Source organism: Entelurus aequoreus, linkage group LG04, assembly GCF_033978785.1.
Source record: "Entelurus aequoreus isolate RoL-2023_Sb linkage group LG04, RoL_Eaeq_v1.1, whole genome shotgun sequence".
In the NCBI taxonomy this organism is placed as follows: Eukaryota; Metazoa; Chordata; class Actinopteri; order Syngnathiformes; family Syngnathidae; genus Entelurus; species Entelurus aequoreus.
In genome coordinates, this window is record NC_084734.1 from 14093776 (window position 1) to 14110992 (window position 17217).

The 17217-nt window shown below is 39.2% G+C and overlaps 1 protein-coding gene across 3 annotated transcripts in view; it reads right to left on the bottom strand.

The window, feature by feature from the left end:
- si:rp71-46j2.7 (uncharacterized) overlaps positions 1-17217 on the bottom strand; it is a 122470-nt gene that overhangs the window by 15438 nt on the left and 89815 nt on the right. For all 3 annotated transcript variants that reach the window (XM_062044271.1, XM_062044272.1, XM_062044273.1), the window contains one exon: positions 12594-13179. In XM_062044271.1, the coding sequence (XP_061900255.1) occupies positions 12594-13179 (586 nt within the window). The remainder of the gene's footprint in view (positions 1-12593; positions 13180-17217) is intronic.

A 17217-nucleotide genomic window follows, 5' to 3' on the forward strand; every position in this document is an offset into this window, starting at 1 on the left:
CAGGGAAATCCTTTAAAAAGTTGCAACATCCGAAGAATAAAATTGCATTTGTGTCTTTTTTTTCCCAGCCAATTTAAATGATGCAAGCGAGTAGTAACCTTTTAATCCAAATTAAAAGTGGGATTAATCTGACAGCACAAATATGTTTTTTTTGTGTGTTTGTATGTTTTTAATATAGACATGACTTTTATATTAGGAACACTCTGCTGCACCCTGGTGGTTTAATGGTGTTTATTTATTCATGTATTTATGGGATAAGCGTTATTAGGATTAGAGTATGGGGGAAATATGCTGTTGGAATGAATGAATATAATAAACACTTATGGTGCCCAGGGTCAAGAGTGTGGGGGTGAATGCAAACCTTCTCTAAATACCTTGGAATTGGATTAAAACACGTTTTTTTCTACAATAAGCAGTCCAAGGTGCATCAAGGCTTAAAGGCTTTTGATAAAATGTTACCGTATTTTCTGGACCATAGGGCGCACTGCTGATGAATGCTCTATTTAAAAAAAAAAATGTTTTCATATATAAAGCGCACCGGATTATAAGGCGCATTAAAAGGAGTCATATTATTATTATTTTTTTCTAAATGTAAAAGACTTCCTTGTGGTCTACATAACATGTGATGGTGGTTCTTTGGTCAAAATGTTGCATAGATGATGTTTTACATATCATCTTCAAGTATGACCGGAACTCTCTAATAACTAAAGTTCCTTGGGTGAATAATGTAAACTCACTGCACCGGTATGTTTTAGTGCTTTCATTGATTGATTGATTGAGGCTTTTATTAGTAAGTAAGAGAGAGAGAGAGAGAGAGAGAGAGAGAGAGAGATCAGAAGGCATAAGAAAAAGTATCTGCATTTGATTGTTTACATTTGATTATTAGCAATCCGGGGAGGGTGTTAGTTTAGGGTTGTAGCTGCCTGGAGGTGAACTTTTATTGCGGTTTTGAAGGAGGATAGAGATGCCCTTTCTTTTATACCTGTTGGGAGCGCATTCCACATTGATGTGGCATAGAAAGAGAATGAGTTAAGACCTTTGTTAGTTCGGAATCTGGGTTTAACGTGGTTAGTGGAGCTCCCCCTGGTGTTGTGGTTATGGCGGTCATTTACGTTAAGGAAGTAGTTTGACATGTACTTCGGTATCAGGGAGGTGTAGCGGATTTTATAGACTAGGCTCAGTGAGGTGGGATCTGGGGTGGATCATGGCGAGTTTACTGACAGATATAAGTAAGAACTTTACACTACTTTATATTAGAAATGGCAACAGTGGAGGATGAATGTCCCATAACAAGAAGATAGAGAAGAAGAAGATTATCGACTACGGACTACAAAGGCGGATGCGCGCAATTTTTCAGTATTTATGCAGATCCCAAAAACACATCAGCAGGTACCTGTCATGATCCGTGGTCCGGATCATGTTTTGTGTTTTCTGTTTGTTCTGGACTCCCTTAGTTCCTGTTTTGTGCACTTCTGGGTTTGTTTTGGTTACCATGGGTACTAATTGGTTACACCTGCCTCTGATTAGTGTTCGGCACTAATCAGGGAGCTATGTATTCACGTTACTCGCCACACTCGGTCTGGCTTCATTGTTTACGAATGCAACAGTTACATTGGGTATTCCTTGTTTCTTGGCTAATGATTCCTGTGCTAAGTTTTGGCTATTTAGCGTGCGAACGGCACGTTTTCCTTTCGTTTGTTTCCCGCATGTTGACCTGTGTATGATTTATGGATTAAATCATGTTCCTACCTCACGCTTTGGCCGGAGTTGTCCGTTTTGCATCTGGGAGGAACGACCCCGCAGTGAGATGCGACCCCACACGTGACAGTACCAGGAGGTAAGAAAAGTCGCTTTTGTATAATATTGTTAAACAAAACACCAGATAATATGTCTTACCTTATACACACACCATAATAATACTCCTATGTTGAAGCACAGTACAATCCATCAAGCGGTGTGGCTTCATAGCTTACCAAAGTCCTACTAAAACATTTTGATTAGATTTTTGAGCGCCGTGTGTAATGTTCTATATTTTCAATGGAACATATAAAATGTTGGTGTTGTTTACTTGAGTCATATTTAAGGCTGAAACGACGCGTCGACGTAGTCGACGTCATCGGTTATGTAAATACGTCGACGCCGTTTTTGTGCGTCGACGCGTCGCATAATTACGTCACACTACCGTCATGGCGGAGCGCAAAGCAGACTGTGCAAGCGAGGGGAAAAACGCACGCCAAAAGTCGTCAAAAGTGTGGGAGTATTTCAATACACAGCCTAATAATGTTGTTGTATGCACAGTGTCGAGCGTAAATGGCCTATCATAGCAGCACAACGGCTATGAACGAACATTTGAAAAGAAAACCATCAACTAGTCAATCGTCCGCGTTAGCATACGTTGTCATCATTACACAAAAACATGAATGTGTCATTTGTATCTGCTAGGGGTGTAACGTTATGTGTTTTGTATTGAACCGTTTCGGTACGGGGCTTTCGGTTCGGTACGGGGTTGTACCGAACGAGTTTCTAAGCTAAAGCTAACTTTAGCTGCTAAAGTCTTAACAAGTTGCTTTGCTCCTTCTGCGGCTGCCTCTGTCTCAGCACGCAGCATTGTCCCACCCACACAACCATCTGATTGGTACACACGCAGCATTGTCCCACCCACACAACCATCTGATTGGTACACACGCAGCATTGTCCCACCCATACAACCATCTGATTGGTACACACGCAGCATTGTCCCACCCACACAACCATCTGATTGGTACACACGAAGCATTATCAGCCAATCAGCAGTGCGTATTCAGAGCGCATGTAGTCAGCGCTTCAGCGTGGAGCAGATAGGTGTTTAGCAGGTGAGCATCAGGCAGTGGACTCTCCCCAAATGATAATAAACACCTCCCAGTCAACTACTAGTAACATCACTATGAGCCCGTTGACCTACTAGAAATTTAAACTGCAGCTCAGCTCACTCGCAGTCCTGGCTTGAGGTGAAGGCTAATTAGCTCTCAGTTCCAGCCACATCGACCCCTTCTGAGCGCCTATTTTCAGCTGCTGGGAATATTGTAAACAAGAAAAGAAGCAAAGCAAGTAGACATGCTAACCTTTCTTCATTACAACTGTTAGTCACTCACTGGAATGAGTAGAATTGGTTATTGTGTACTGTGTTGGACTGGATGTTTATTTTGCACATTTTAAAAGCGATACTTAATGTTTACAGTCCTCCAGAATATTTAGATTGGCACTTTTTTGTATTGATGTTTATCTTTATTTTTGCACATTTTAGCAAATAAGCAATACTTTCACTTTTGTTGAAATGTTTACACTTTTGTTACAGAATATTTCGTTTTGCACTTTTTTGTATTGGATGTTTATCTTTATTTTTGCACATTTTAAAGCAAAATAAGCAATACTTTTACTTTTGAAATGCTTATACTATTGCAGAATATTAAGATTTGCACTGGATGTTTACTTTTATATTTGCACATTAAAAAGCAAATAAGCTACTTTTAATTTTGTTAAATGTTAAAAGTTTTAAATGTTTACATTGTTACAGAATATTTTGTCATGTTGTTGTCAATGTTGACTGAGTGGCCATACTTTTTTTTTTGTAAATAAAAGCCATGCCTTTTGAAAAAACTGGCCTACTTTTATTTGTTCATCTTCATTTTAAATAAAATAAAATAAAAAATAATCGGTAAAAGGAAAAATAATCTATAGATGAATCGAAAAAATAATCTATAGATTAACCGATTAATCGAAAAAATAATCTATAGATTAATCGATAGAAAAATAATCGTTAGCTGCAGCCTTAGTCATATTGCAGTCTGCACTTATCTCTTATGTGTGACTGTCATCTCCTGGTCACACTTATTACACCACGTACCAAATAAAATTGCTTCGAGGTCGGTAATTATTTCGTACATTAAGTGCACCAGGTTATAAGGCGCACTGTCGAGTTTGGGGGAAAAATAAAAAGAATTTTAAGTGCGCCTTATAGTCCGGAAAATATGGTAATTAAAGGCCTACTGAAACCCACTACTACCGACCACGCAGTCTGATAGTTTATATATCAATGATGAAATCTTAACATTATAACACATGCCAATACGGCCGGGTTAACTTATAAAGTGACATTTTAAATTTGCCGCTAAACTTCCGGTTTGAAACGCCTCTGAGGATGACGTATGCGCGTGACGTAGCCCGGGGAACACGGGTATGCCTTCCACATTGAAGCCAATACGAAAAAGCTCTGTTTTCATTTCATAATTCCACAGTATTCTGGACATCTGTGTTCGTGAATCTGTTGCAATTATGTTCATTGCATTATGGAGAAAGAAGCTGAGCAAGCAAAGAAGAAAGTTGTCGGTGCGAAACGGACGTATTTTTCGAACGAAGTCAGCAACAACAGTACACAGCCGGCGCGTCTTTGTTTACATTCCCGAAAGATGCAGTCAATGGAAGAACTCGGATAACAGAGACTCTAACCAGGAGGACTTTTGACTTCGATACACAGACGCCTGTAGAGAACTGGGACAACACAGACTCTTACCAGGATTACTTTGATTTGGATGACAAAGACGCAGACGTGCTACTGTGAGTATGCAGCTTTGGCTTCTAAACATTTGATCGCTTGACCGTATGTGCGCAACTTTTTTTTTGCGTATGTACGTAACTTTTTTTTAAATATATAAGCTTTATGAACCTTGGGTTAGGTGAACGGTCTTTTGGGCTGAGTGATTGTGTGTGTTGATCAGGTGTTTGAATTGTATTGGCGTGTTCTATGGAGCTAGGAGCTAGCATAGGAGCTAGGAGTTAGCATAACAAAGACGTAGGTGTTTTTATGCAGGATTAATTTGTGTCATATTAAATATAAGCCTGGTTGTGTTGTGGCTAATAGAGTAACTATATGTCTTGTGTTTATTTACTGTTTTAGTCATTCCCAGCTGAATACCAGGTACCGTGAGTATGCAGCCTTGGCTGCTAAACATTTGATAGCTTGACCGTATGTGCGCGTCACGTACGTAACTTTTTAAAAATATATAAGCTTTATGAACATTGGGTTAGGTGAACTGTCTTTTGGGCTGAGTGATTGTGTGTGTTGATCAGGTGTTTGAATTGTATTGGCGTGTTCTATGGAGCTAGGAGCTAGCAGAGGAGCTAGGAGCTAGCATAACAAACACGTAGGTGTTTTTATGCAGGATTAATTTGTGGCATATTAAATATAAGCCTGGTTGTGTTGTGGCTAATAGAGTATATATATGTCTTGTGTTTATATACTGTTGTAGTCATTCCCAGCTGAATATCAGGTACCGTGAGTATGCAGCCTTGGCTGCTAAGCTTGACCGTATGTGCGCGTCACGTACGTAACTTTTTAAAAATATATAAGCTTTATGAACCTTGGGTTAGGTGAACGGTCTTTTGGGCTGAGTGATTGTGTGTGTTGATCAGGTGTTTGAATTGTATTGGCGTGTTCTATGGAGCTAGGAGCTAGCAGAGGAGCTAGGAACTAGCATAACAAACACGTAGGTGTTTTTATGCAGGATTAATTTGTGGCATATTAAATATAAGCCTGGTTGTGTTGTGGCTAATAGAGTATATATATGTCTTGTGTTTATTTACTGTTGTAGTCATTCCCAGCTGAATATCAGGTACCGTGAGTATGCAGCCTTGGCTGCTAAGCTTGACCGTATGTGCGCGTCACGTACGTAACTTTTTAAAAATATATAAGCTTTATGAACCTTGGGTTAGGTGAACGGTCTTTTGGGCTGAGTGATTGTGTGTGTTGATCAGGTGTTTGAATTGTATTGGCGTGTTCTATGGAGCTAGGAGCTAGCAGAGGAGCTAGGAACTAGCATAACAAACACGTAGGTGTTTTTATGCAGGATTAATTTGTGGCATATTAAATATAAGCCTGGTTGTGTTGTGGCTAATAGAGTATATATATGTCTTGTGTTTATTTACTGTTGTAGTCATTCCCAGCTGAATATCAGGTACCGTGAGTATGCAGCCTTGGCTGCTAAACATTTGATAGCTTGACCGTATGTGCGCGTCACGTACGTAACTTTTTAAAAATATATAAGCTTTATGAACCTTGGGTTAGGTGAACGGTCTTTTGGGCTGAGTGATTGTGTGTGTTGATCAGGTGTTTGAATTGTATTGGTGCGTTCTATGGAGCTAGGAGCTAGCAGAGGAGCTAGGAGCTAGCATAACAAACACGTAAGTGTTTTTATGCAGGATTAATTTGTGGCATATTAAATATAAGCCTGGTTGTGTTGTGGCTAATAGAGTATATATATGTCTTGTGTTTATTTACTGTTGTAGTCATTCCCAGCTGAATATCAGTTCACCCCCGCCTCTCACAGCATCTTCCCTATCTGAATAGCTTCAACTCCCCACTAGTCCTTCACTTGCACTTTCCTCATTTAAAAATATTTCATCCACAAATCTTTCATCCTCGCTCAAATTAATGGGGAAATTGTCGCTTTCTCGGTCCGAATCTCTCTCACTTCATGCGGCCATCATTGTAAACAATAGGGAACTTTGCGTATATGTTCAACTGACTACGTCACGCTACTTCCGGTAGGGGCAAGCCTTTTTTTATCAGATACCAAAAGTTGCGATCTTTATCGTCGTTGTTCTATACTAAATCCTTTCAGCAAAAATATGGCAATATCGCGAAATGATCAAGTATGACACATAGAATAGATCTGCTATCCCCGTTTAAATAAAAAAAATTCATTTCAGTAGGCCTTTAAATCTTGTGTCACCAGGCAGAATTCAAAGTGCCCCCCCCCACTCTGTGCACCTCGCTGATAGTCCCTCCCAGGCTGCTCCCACAGTGAAGTCGCATGGAGGGATCCCCTGCTTCGTATTTTGTTGCAGACTATCGGTAACACGTGTCGCCACGCAAAAGGAGACACGCAAAATATGGGAACATTAGATGACATGTCGAGAAGGAAAACAGTCACTTGCGCTTCTGAAGTAAGTCCCAGGCCTCCATCTTGAATACGCCGGGCCAATATTTATTCGGGTTTAGTCTCTTCTTTGTTTTTTAGACGTACAGCATCTTTCTTTTCTTCCTCCGATTTCCTCTTTTTGTTGTTTTTCACACTATATGCTGTCACAGCAAGTATTGCCATCTCAGTGTTTCCCATAAACTGCCAAGATACCTGTGGCGGTGGGGGCGTGGTTATGGGCGTGGTCACCATGACATCATCGAGTAATTTGCATAATTTACTACAATTATATGATTTCTCTAAAAAGGCTAAAAAAATGTACACTTACTAATTAATAATAACAGTTTTGTTTTAAACGTCCATCCATCCATCCATTTTACAATATAATTACAACACTTTATGTACATATTTATATACAGATTTGAACAATAAGTTATTCACTGAAATATATTTATTAATTGTGGTTCTTACAAAAAATACATCTTATAAAATATAAAAGCTAAAATGTCTCTTAAAGTTCTGCCCCTTTAATTAGTGCATACTAAATAATTTAACTTTAGCCTACTACTACAACCATATTATTTACCAGCAACATAAAGTGAAACAGAGGCAGAGGTATCCTGCCACAGTCAGTAACAAATAAACAGAAAACAGTAGTGGTCAAATACAAATAAGGCAACAAGAGAAGTATCCTACACTTCTCTTTTGTAAAGTAAATCTGAACAGCCTATATGGGCATCTACATCAACTATATGATTAGCCTGAGAAGCTGGACAGAAATATAAAAAAAAAAAAGTTTTTATTTTTTTATTTGTGGTGGACGTAATTCTTTCGTGGCGGGCCGCCACAAATAAATGAATGTGTGGGAAACAATGCATCTTTTTTTCGGCAGCCGTGCGTCACTGAAAACAAGTTTTCACTATATATTGTGTCAGCCAATGAGGAGGCTCCTTTGCTCACCCCTCCTTTCTGCCAGGAAAACAAATGATTTTGTCTTCTGGGGTTTTATTTACTAAAATTCCTCATTATAAAGCACAGACAGCATGCAGACTTACCATTTCTTCAGAAATGATGACTGTTAGGATATACTGTATGATGCTGATAGGACTTTTTTTCCTGTTAAAGACTATAAATTAAGTACCCCCACTTTAAAACTTTGCCTGTGCAGTTACTAAAATGTATAATCTACAAATACTATCAAAAAGTAAACACACATAAAAAAGTGGAATAAAAGAGCAAACAGGTGCAATGTAGCGAGGAAAAGTTGCAGGGTTGACTAATAACACTAACACCATTTTTTTCCTTTATAGCGGTCATTGCTCAAAAAATAATAATGAATCAAAATCATTGTTGTGAATTAGTGACCTAATTAAGCCTTCAATTACTTCACATAAATTCCACTTTGAAATATTTTTGGGTGAAATATTGCATATTTTGTGTGTTTGCCGTATAAAATACAGTTTTCTTTGACAATAAGGGCATCAATCAATGTTTACTTATATCAGTGTTTCCCACACATTCATTTATTTGTGGCGGCCCGCCACGAAAGAATTACGTCCGCCACAAATAAAAATACAAATAAATTTTTTTTTTTTTTTTTTGTCCTGTCCAGCTTCTCAGGCTAATCATATAGTTGATGTAGATGCCCATATAGGCTGTTCAGATTTACTTTACAAAAGAGAAGTGCAGGATACTTCTCTTGTTGCCTTATTTGTATTTGACCACTACTGTTTTCTGTTTATTTGTTACTGACTGTGGCAGGACACCTCTGCCTCTGTTTCACTTTATGTTGCTGGTAAATAATACGGTTGTAGTAGTAGGCTAAAGTTAAATTATTTATTATGCACTAATTAAAGGGGCAGAGCTTTAAGAGACATTTTAGCTTTTATATTTTATAAGATATATTTTTTGTAAGTACCACGATTAATAAATATATTTCAGTGAATAACTTATTGTTCAAATCTGTATATAAATATGTACACAAAGTGTTGTAATTATATTGTAAAATGGATGGATGGATGGATGGACGTTTAAAACAAAACTGTTATTATTAATTAGTAAGTATACATTTGAGCCTTTTTAGAGAAAATCATATCATTGTAGTAAATTCTGCAAATTACTTGATGATGTCATGGTGACCACGCCCATAGCCACGCCCCCACCGCGACAGGTATCTTGGCAGTTTATGGGAAACACTGTATATAGCCCTAAATCACGAGTGTCTCAAAAGGCTGCACAAGCCACAACGACATACTCGGCTCAGATCCCACATCAGGGCAAAGAAAAACTAAACCCAATGGGACAATGAGAAACCTTGATGATTTTGTCTTCAGGGGTTTTATTCACTAAAATAAGTCACTATAAGGCACAGACAGCACGCAGATTTACCTTTCTTTAGAAGTGATGACTGTTAGGATATACTGTATGATGCTAAAAGTATTTTTTTCTTTAGAGCAGGGGTGTCCAACTCAAATACAGAGTGGGCCAAAATTTAAAACCGAACAAAGCCGCGGGCCAAGGTTGGACAAATTAACCTTTTAATAGGGACCCAAACAAGTTTTGCATTGAATATTGAACAAGCAAGGCTTATATAACTTTAGTGACATGCAAAATCGAGTTTCAAATAATAATAATAATAAAAAAATATCAATGGCATATCAAATACAATTTAAATAAAAATGGAATGCCTCTTTTCTATTTGCAGCCTTCTGAGGTAAATATCAAAATAAACTTTTTCCACAGGCTAATAATACATTTGAAAATAAAATAATAATGAATGAATCAAACATTCAAGCCTTGAAGTAGCAAGAGAAAGTGCATGAATAAAACATTAATTATTGCTCAGTTTGCTACACTGATTTGCTTTAACACTGATTATGGAACAAGCAACGCTTATATAACTTAACAGTGCAAAATCTACTTTCAAAAAACAAACGAAAAAACATCAATGGTATATTAAAAACAATTTTAAAAGAAAATTGAATGCCTCTTTTCTATTTGCAGCCTTCTGAGTTAAATATCAACATTTGGTGGTAGCGGGGGGGGGGGGGGGGGGGGGTGTATATTGTAGCGTCCCGGAAGAGTTAGTGCTGCAAGGGGTTCTGGGTATTTGTTCTGTTGTGTTTATGTTGTGTTACGGTGCGGATGTTCTCCTGAAATGTGTTTCTCATTCTTGTTTGGTGTGGGTTCACAGTGTGACGTATATTTGTAACAGTGTTAAACTTGTTTATACGTCCACCCTCAGTGTAACCTGTATGGCTGTTGACCAAGTATGGTTTGCATTCACTCGTGTGTGTGAAAAGCCGTAGATATTATGTGACTGGGCCGGCACGCTGTTTGTATGGAGGAAAAGCAGACGTGACGACAGGTTGTAGAGGACGCTGAAGGCAGTGCCTTTAAGGCCGACCCCCAATATTGTTGTCCGGGTGGAAATCGGGAGTATGGTCGGGCGGGGCACTGAAATTCGGGAGTCTCCCGGGAAAATCGGGAGGGTTGGCAACAACGTTCCCTCTAAGGTGCGCGCCTGCGCAATTGCGCACTGCTCATGCGTCCTCTGCGCACAGCAAATTAATGTCGTGCAGAAAATCAAAAATCCCATCTGAACTTTACACAAAATAAACAGATTACAATTCATACTGTATGATTTTGCAATGCAGCTCTGTGAGTGACAACAAGAGTGGCCCCAATGAATAAAACAATCTTTGTCAACACAGTTCAATTATTGTCTGTCGAGACACTTTACGGACAGGAATTCCGTCAATCACTTTATTGAGCAAAACTGTTTGTAACCACACCAAAAACATGAGTAAAAAAAACTTTTATCTATAAAAACTGGTAATTTTCTGCCATACAAACCAGGCTTAAACCAACTTTGTCATCCGTCGTTTCAACAGAAGCCGCTCGCTCGCTCTGTCTCACCTGCACCAACACACGCACTCATGGCACTTAGCCAGTGTTGCGTTTATGGCCACACAAAAAGTCGGACAACCCCAACGCCACACAATGTGTAAATGCCAGGTTGTAACACTCTAACTCCTCAATCAAATGTGTGCTTATTTTACTGCCATTTTTTAAGATTGTTAATCTAAGGATATTATTCATGGAATATTGTCACTAGATTTCATAAATGCTAATAAAAAGATGTATTTTACAGACAGAAAGTTAAATAAATGATAAATGGGTTATACTTGTATAGCGCTTTTCTACCTTCAAGGTACTCAAAGCGCTTTGACAGTATTTCCACATTTACCCATTCACACACACATTCACACACTGATGGCGGGAGCTGCCATGCAAGGCGCTAACCTGCACCCATCAGGAGCAAGGGTGAAGTGTCTTGCCCAAGGACACAACGGACGTGACTAGGATGGTAGAAGGTGGGGGTTGAACCCCAGTAACCAGCAACCCTCCGATTGCTGGCACGGCCACTCTACCAACTTCGCCACGCCGTCCCCAGGAACTAAATGTAATCTCTGAAAGGGGTAACATTTCTTTTAAAGGCAGGACCCGCAGCCAGACATACAACACTACCACATACACTACCGTTCAAAAGTTTGGGTACACATTGAAATGTCCTTATTTTTGAAGGAAAAGCACTGTACTTTTCAATGAAGATAACTTTAAACTAGTCTTAACTTTAAAGAAATACACTCTATACATTGCTAATGTGGTAAATGACTATTCTAGCTGCAAATGTCTGTTTTTTGGTGCAATATCTACATAGGTGTATAGAGGCCCATTTCCAGCAACTATCACTCCCGTGTTCTAATGGTACAATGTGTTTGCTCATTGGCTCAGAAGGCTAATTGATGATTAGAAAACCCTTGTGCAATCATGTTCACACATCTGAAAACAGTTTAGCTCGTTACAGAAGCTACAAAACTGACCTTCCTTTGAGCAGATTGAGTTTCTGGAGCATCACATTTGTGGGGTCAATTAAACGCTCAAAATGGCCAGAAAAAGAGAACTTTCATCTGAAACTCGACAGTCTATTCTTGTTCTTAGAAATGAAGGCTATTCCACAAAATTGTTTGGGTGACCCCAAACTTTTGAACGGTACTGTAGGTCATGAAAAACATGTTTTTTTGTTATTGTCATTGTAAGAGGGCCAAATCACTTCTATCAGAAGACTATAAATTAAGTAACTCCGCTTTAAAACTTTGCCTGTGCAGTTACTAAAATGTTTTATGATGGCGACAGGTAAACTCGACTGCACTTAAGACCCATTAAAACAATGCTGTCATCTTTCAGCTGTTTTTTTTACTGAAAGCGGTTGACAGAAAGTCCCTTTCGGCATTTCATTTTTCCAACAAGCATCAAATCAAGCTCGACTTCTTTTATCGGCCGACGCAATCCTCTCACTTTTGACAGTTGTCTGCGTTTAGCTAGCTTTCAAGCGTCTATTTGCCGTAGGCCAGAAGGAGGCATCATCAACAAAGAATTCTATTCAAGCAGCTAAAAATAGGTGAAAGCTCAGTTACAGCTCATTTTATTACCTATTCGGTGTTGTTTGTGTTTTATGTCGCACGATTGCACCAGGAAAAATATCCTAGTTAATGCTCAAACAATGGCAATAAAAACTATTCTGATTCTGAAGATGTCTAAATGAGGCGTCTGTGATGTCGTGTAGGAACTAACCTGAGATTTCCTTCAGCAGATCAAAGATGGCTTTGGTGGCCTCCAGCTGCTCCCAGGTGCCTTGGCTCCTGGCACTCGGAGAGTCGTCCTCCACCCCCGACTCCTTCCCTTTGGACTTGGTGCACCCGCTGGACAACCTCGGGTTCCCCTTCTCCTTCCTCGCCGGCCTGGAGCTGAGATGCAACCACGACGGGCCCTCCGCGCCTTCCCCCTCAAGTCCTCCGTTTTGGCCGCAGGTCGGCGTGTCGTCGGGGTTCTCCTCGCCGAGGTTTCTGACGGAGGCAAGACACTCCTGGGACCTGGACCGCGTCAGTCCCTTGATGAGCATTTTGAAGTGCGTTAAAGGGTTCTCGGAGTCGTCGGAACAACTTTTGCTGGAGGAGTGCGAGTTTAAAGACGAGTGGGGCTCCTTTTCCCTTTCCGCCTCCTCGGGCGGCTCCAGAAGAGGCTGGCAGGGAGAGATGACGATGGTGGGAACTGAAAGGCTGCTGACAACACAGCTCGTCTCCGTGGAGCCGGGGGAGTTTTCCAAAGGTGGATTTGAACCTTCTGGAGCGCTGATTTCCTTCGAGGTTTCCGTCGAGTTCTACCAGGAAAATAAGCACCTCGTGAAAATGCAGTTAAGAGGACTGATCACAACATTAGGACTACAGTCCTCCCTCGCTGTTAATTGACCGCAATAAACAAGATTTTTAGTACATTAAGCCATTTTTTATGCACGAAAATGCTTAATTTAGGCCAAAAATGTGGTAGAATATGATCAACGTTCCCTCTAAGGTGCGCGCCTACGCAATTGCACTGCAAAAACTGAAATCTAAGTAAGATGAAATATCTCAAATAAGGGTGATATTTGCTTATTTTCTGTCTGATAAGATAATTCTTCTCACTAAGCAGATTTTATGTCAGAGTGTTTTACTTGTTTTAAGTGTTTTGGTCCTGAATGATCTCAGTAAGATATTACAGCTTGTTGCTGAGATTTGATGACCTATATTGAGTACAACATGCTTGAAACTAGAATATCAACTGTTGCAAAGCTGTGTCATCAACACTCACAAGTATAAAACTATTTTTTTAAAGTAATAATTTCTTATTTCAAGCATGAAAAAAAAAATCATGACCTATAGACAATTGTGTCTCATAATTAAAACAGATGCCAGCCAAATGGACTTTGCTGTTTTATTTTCAATGAAACAATAGAAAATACGTACTCATATAGTGGTACAGTTGGCACAGTACAGCAAACTGACAGTTAATATTTAAACATTTAACATTTCAAACAATTTTGAACCAAAATAGTTCATGCACATTCAGATGAATTCTTCAAAGTTACAATTAACATTTTTTTGGCTGGGGGCCGGGCTGTATATATGCGCACTAATTGACTGAAAGAGCACGCACTTGGCGCGTTGATGTCATGTTATCCATGGAAAAATGCATTTTTAGACAATATGATTTGCCTGAGCGGCAAGGAGACCCCGAGAGTAACAAGCGGTTTCCTTATTGCCTTTCCATTAAGAAATGTTTAGTATAAGTTTGCTGGTTTCAAGAAATGTAATGCCGAGCGCATATCATTATGTCAAGATAATGGCACTAGCATTTAATTAATTTAAGAATATTTTTCAACATATTGAGCAAAAAGGTCTCTTTTTTTTTTTTCTACCAAGAAAAGTGCACTTGTTATTAGTGAGAATATACTTATCTTAAGGAATTTTTGGGTTCATTGAGGTTAGCTAATTTGACTTGTTTTGGAAAGTCTTGACAAGCCAAATTTTCTTGTTCTATTGGCAGATCATTTTGCTTAGTTCAAATAAAATACCCCTCATTTTTGTATTTTTTTCCCCTTGTTTTTGAACACTGACTTTTTGCAGTGTGCGCACTGCTCACGCGTCGTCCACGCACAGCAAATATATGTCGCGCAGAAAATCAAAAATCCCATCTGAACTCTAAACAAAATAAACGGATGACAATTTATAAAATAAAATAATAAAATAATGTTTGTCAACACTGTTCAATTATCGTCTGTCGAGACGCTTTAAGGACAGGAATTCCATCAATCATTTTATTGAGCAAAACTGTTTGTAACCACAACAAAAACATTACCGTATTTTTCAGACTATAAGGCGCACTTAAAATCCTCTCATTTTCTCAAAAATTGACAGTGCCTAATGTACAGCATAATTCTGGTTGTCGAAGCTATTTTATTTGGTACACGGTGTAATGATAAGTGTGACCGGTAGATGGCAGTCACACATAAGATATACGTGTAGACTGCAAGATGACGCCAGTAAGCAACACCAAAACATTAAATGTTCCATTGAAAATAAAGAACATTACAGACGGCACTCGAAAATCTGTCAAAAATGTTTTAGTAGGACTTTGAAGCCGCACCGCTTGATGGATTGTCGGCCCATTACGGCTACCGTAGTCAGAAGTATGAGTTTTATTATGGTGTGTGTATAATGACCGCAAAATGGCACCCATTAGCAGACATATTATCTGGCGTTTCGCAATATTATGCAAAACCAACTTTTCTTACCTTCTGGTACTTGCTGATCTGTATTTGGGATCTGCATAAGTCCTGAAAATTTGCGCAAGTCCGCCCCTGTAGTCTATAAGCTTCTTCCTTTTCACTATCTTCTTGTTATGTGACATTCATCCTCCGATGTTGCCATTTCTAATATAAAGTAGTGTAAAGTTCCTACTTATATCTGTCAGAAAACTAGTGAGTAGTGAGTGTTCATTATTCACCCAAGGAACTTTAGTTATTAGAGAGTTCCGGTCGGACGGTTTTTAACAGGGACACTTTTCCGGCCTTGTTGTTTCCGGATGAGGAGATGCTGCTCCGTTATTGATTGAAGTAAAGTCTGAATGTCATTAAAACAGTTAGCGCCGTCTTTTGACACTTCCTCTACTCCCGTCCTTGCACGCTACACCGCTACAACAAAGATGACGGGGAGAAGACGCCGTCGAAGGTGAGCCACGTAAATAAGACCGCCCACAAAACGGCGCATTCTGAAGCGACTTGAAGATGATGTCTAAAACATCATCTATGCAACATTTTGACCAAAGAACCACCATTACATGTTATATAGACCACAAGGAAGTCATTTATTTTTGTCTATTACCATTGTTGGTATATTCATTATTCCTACATTGTTGATACTGTACGGAATATGTACTTCACTGTGCAACCTACTAATAAAAGTCTCAATCTCAATACAAATTATGGTTACAGTGTAATAATTATTGTTACCTGTGGTAATGCCACTATGATACAACATCTGTATTATAATCCTTGAACAAAGTAACAGTGAACTCATGTGAATAATCACTGAATGGAAAACTGGGGGTGGGATTAAATAAGTTATCTTCTTCCCACTCCCTTTCAGGCAAAACTGGACAATCATGCATTACATACTATACATTACCTTTTGCACTATATTAATTTATATTATTATGTGTTGTCAACTTTGTACTTTTTATGTCATTGCCTGAAATAAATAAATGAAAAATGAAAAAATGTATTACCCATTTATTGCGCCTTATGAAAAAAGACCTGAATAAACCCGCTCATCGGCAGTGCGCCTTATAGTCCGGTGCACCCCCCGTGGTCCGGAAAATACGGTAATAACTCTGCATGTTTCTAATGCAGCACTCTGGCTGCCTCGGTCAATACATCAGCCACAGTTCACCTTTGAAGCAAAGAAATGGCTTCACCGGAATAAAGGTTAACTTTTGGGAAGGCACACCTAAATGCAAATTAAAATCAGTAGACTCTCCCGCAGACTTGTCAAAACCTACATTTTGGTCCGTAAACACGAGTTTGACTGCAGAAGGAGTTACAGTGTGTACCGGGCCTGAGGCACACATTTTATCTACAGCTACACTACACTGAGGAAGCATAACCTGGCTTATTCGCTTCGGAGAAGCCATAACAAAATTGCAGTCGAGGACTGAGATGTTGCCAATAAATAAACATAAAAAGGTTAGTTTGCCAACGCTACAGTCCTAAAGCAACTTAGGAGCCAGGCTATACCTCGCACTGTCAAACTCCTATTTATACACCTACTGTATTCCACCTGCCAGAAAATAATTCAACAATAACGTGATGAAATTTAACGGAAAACTACTTCTGGTTTGGGTTTATTTCGAACGTGCATACAATAACAACATGATACATCTCCAGTTTCCCTATTCCAGTGTTTTTCAACCACTGAGGCAGCGTGCAGGTAAAAACCATAAACCAAAAATAAACAAAAGGTGAGTGCCCCTAAGAAAAGGCATTGAAGCTTAGGGAAGGCTATGCAGATTGAAACTAAAAGTGAACTGGCTACAAAGTAAACAAAAACAGAATGCTGGACGACAGCAAAGACTTACTGTGGAGCAAAGACGGCGTCCACAATGTACATCCGAACATGACATGACAATCAACAATGTTCACACAATGAAGGATAAAAACAACTGAAATATTCTTGATTGCTAAAACAAAGTAGATGCGGGAAATATCGCTCAAAGGAAGACATGAAACTGCTACAGGAAAATACCAAAAAAATAGGCGCGCCAGACAAGAACTAAAACACTACACACAGGAAAACAGCAAAAAAGTCCAAATAAGTCAGGGTGT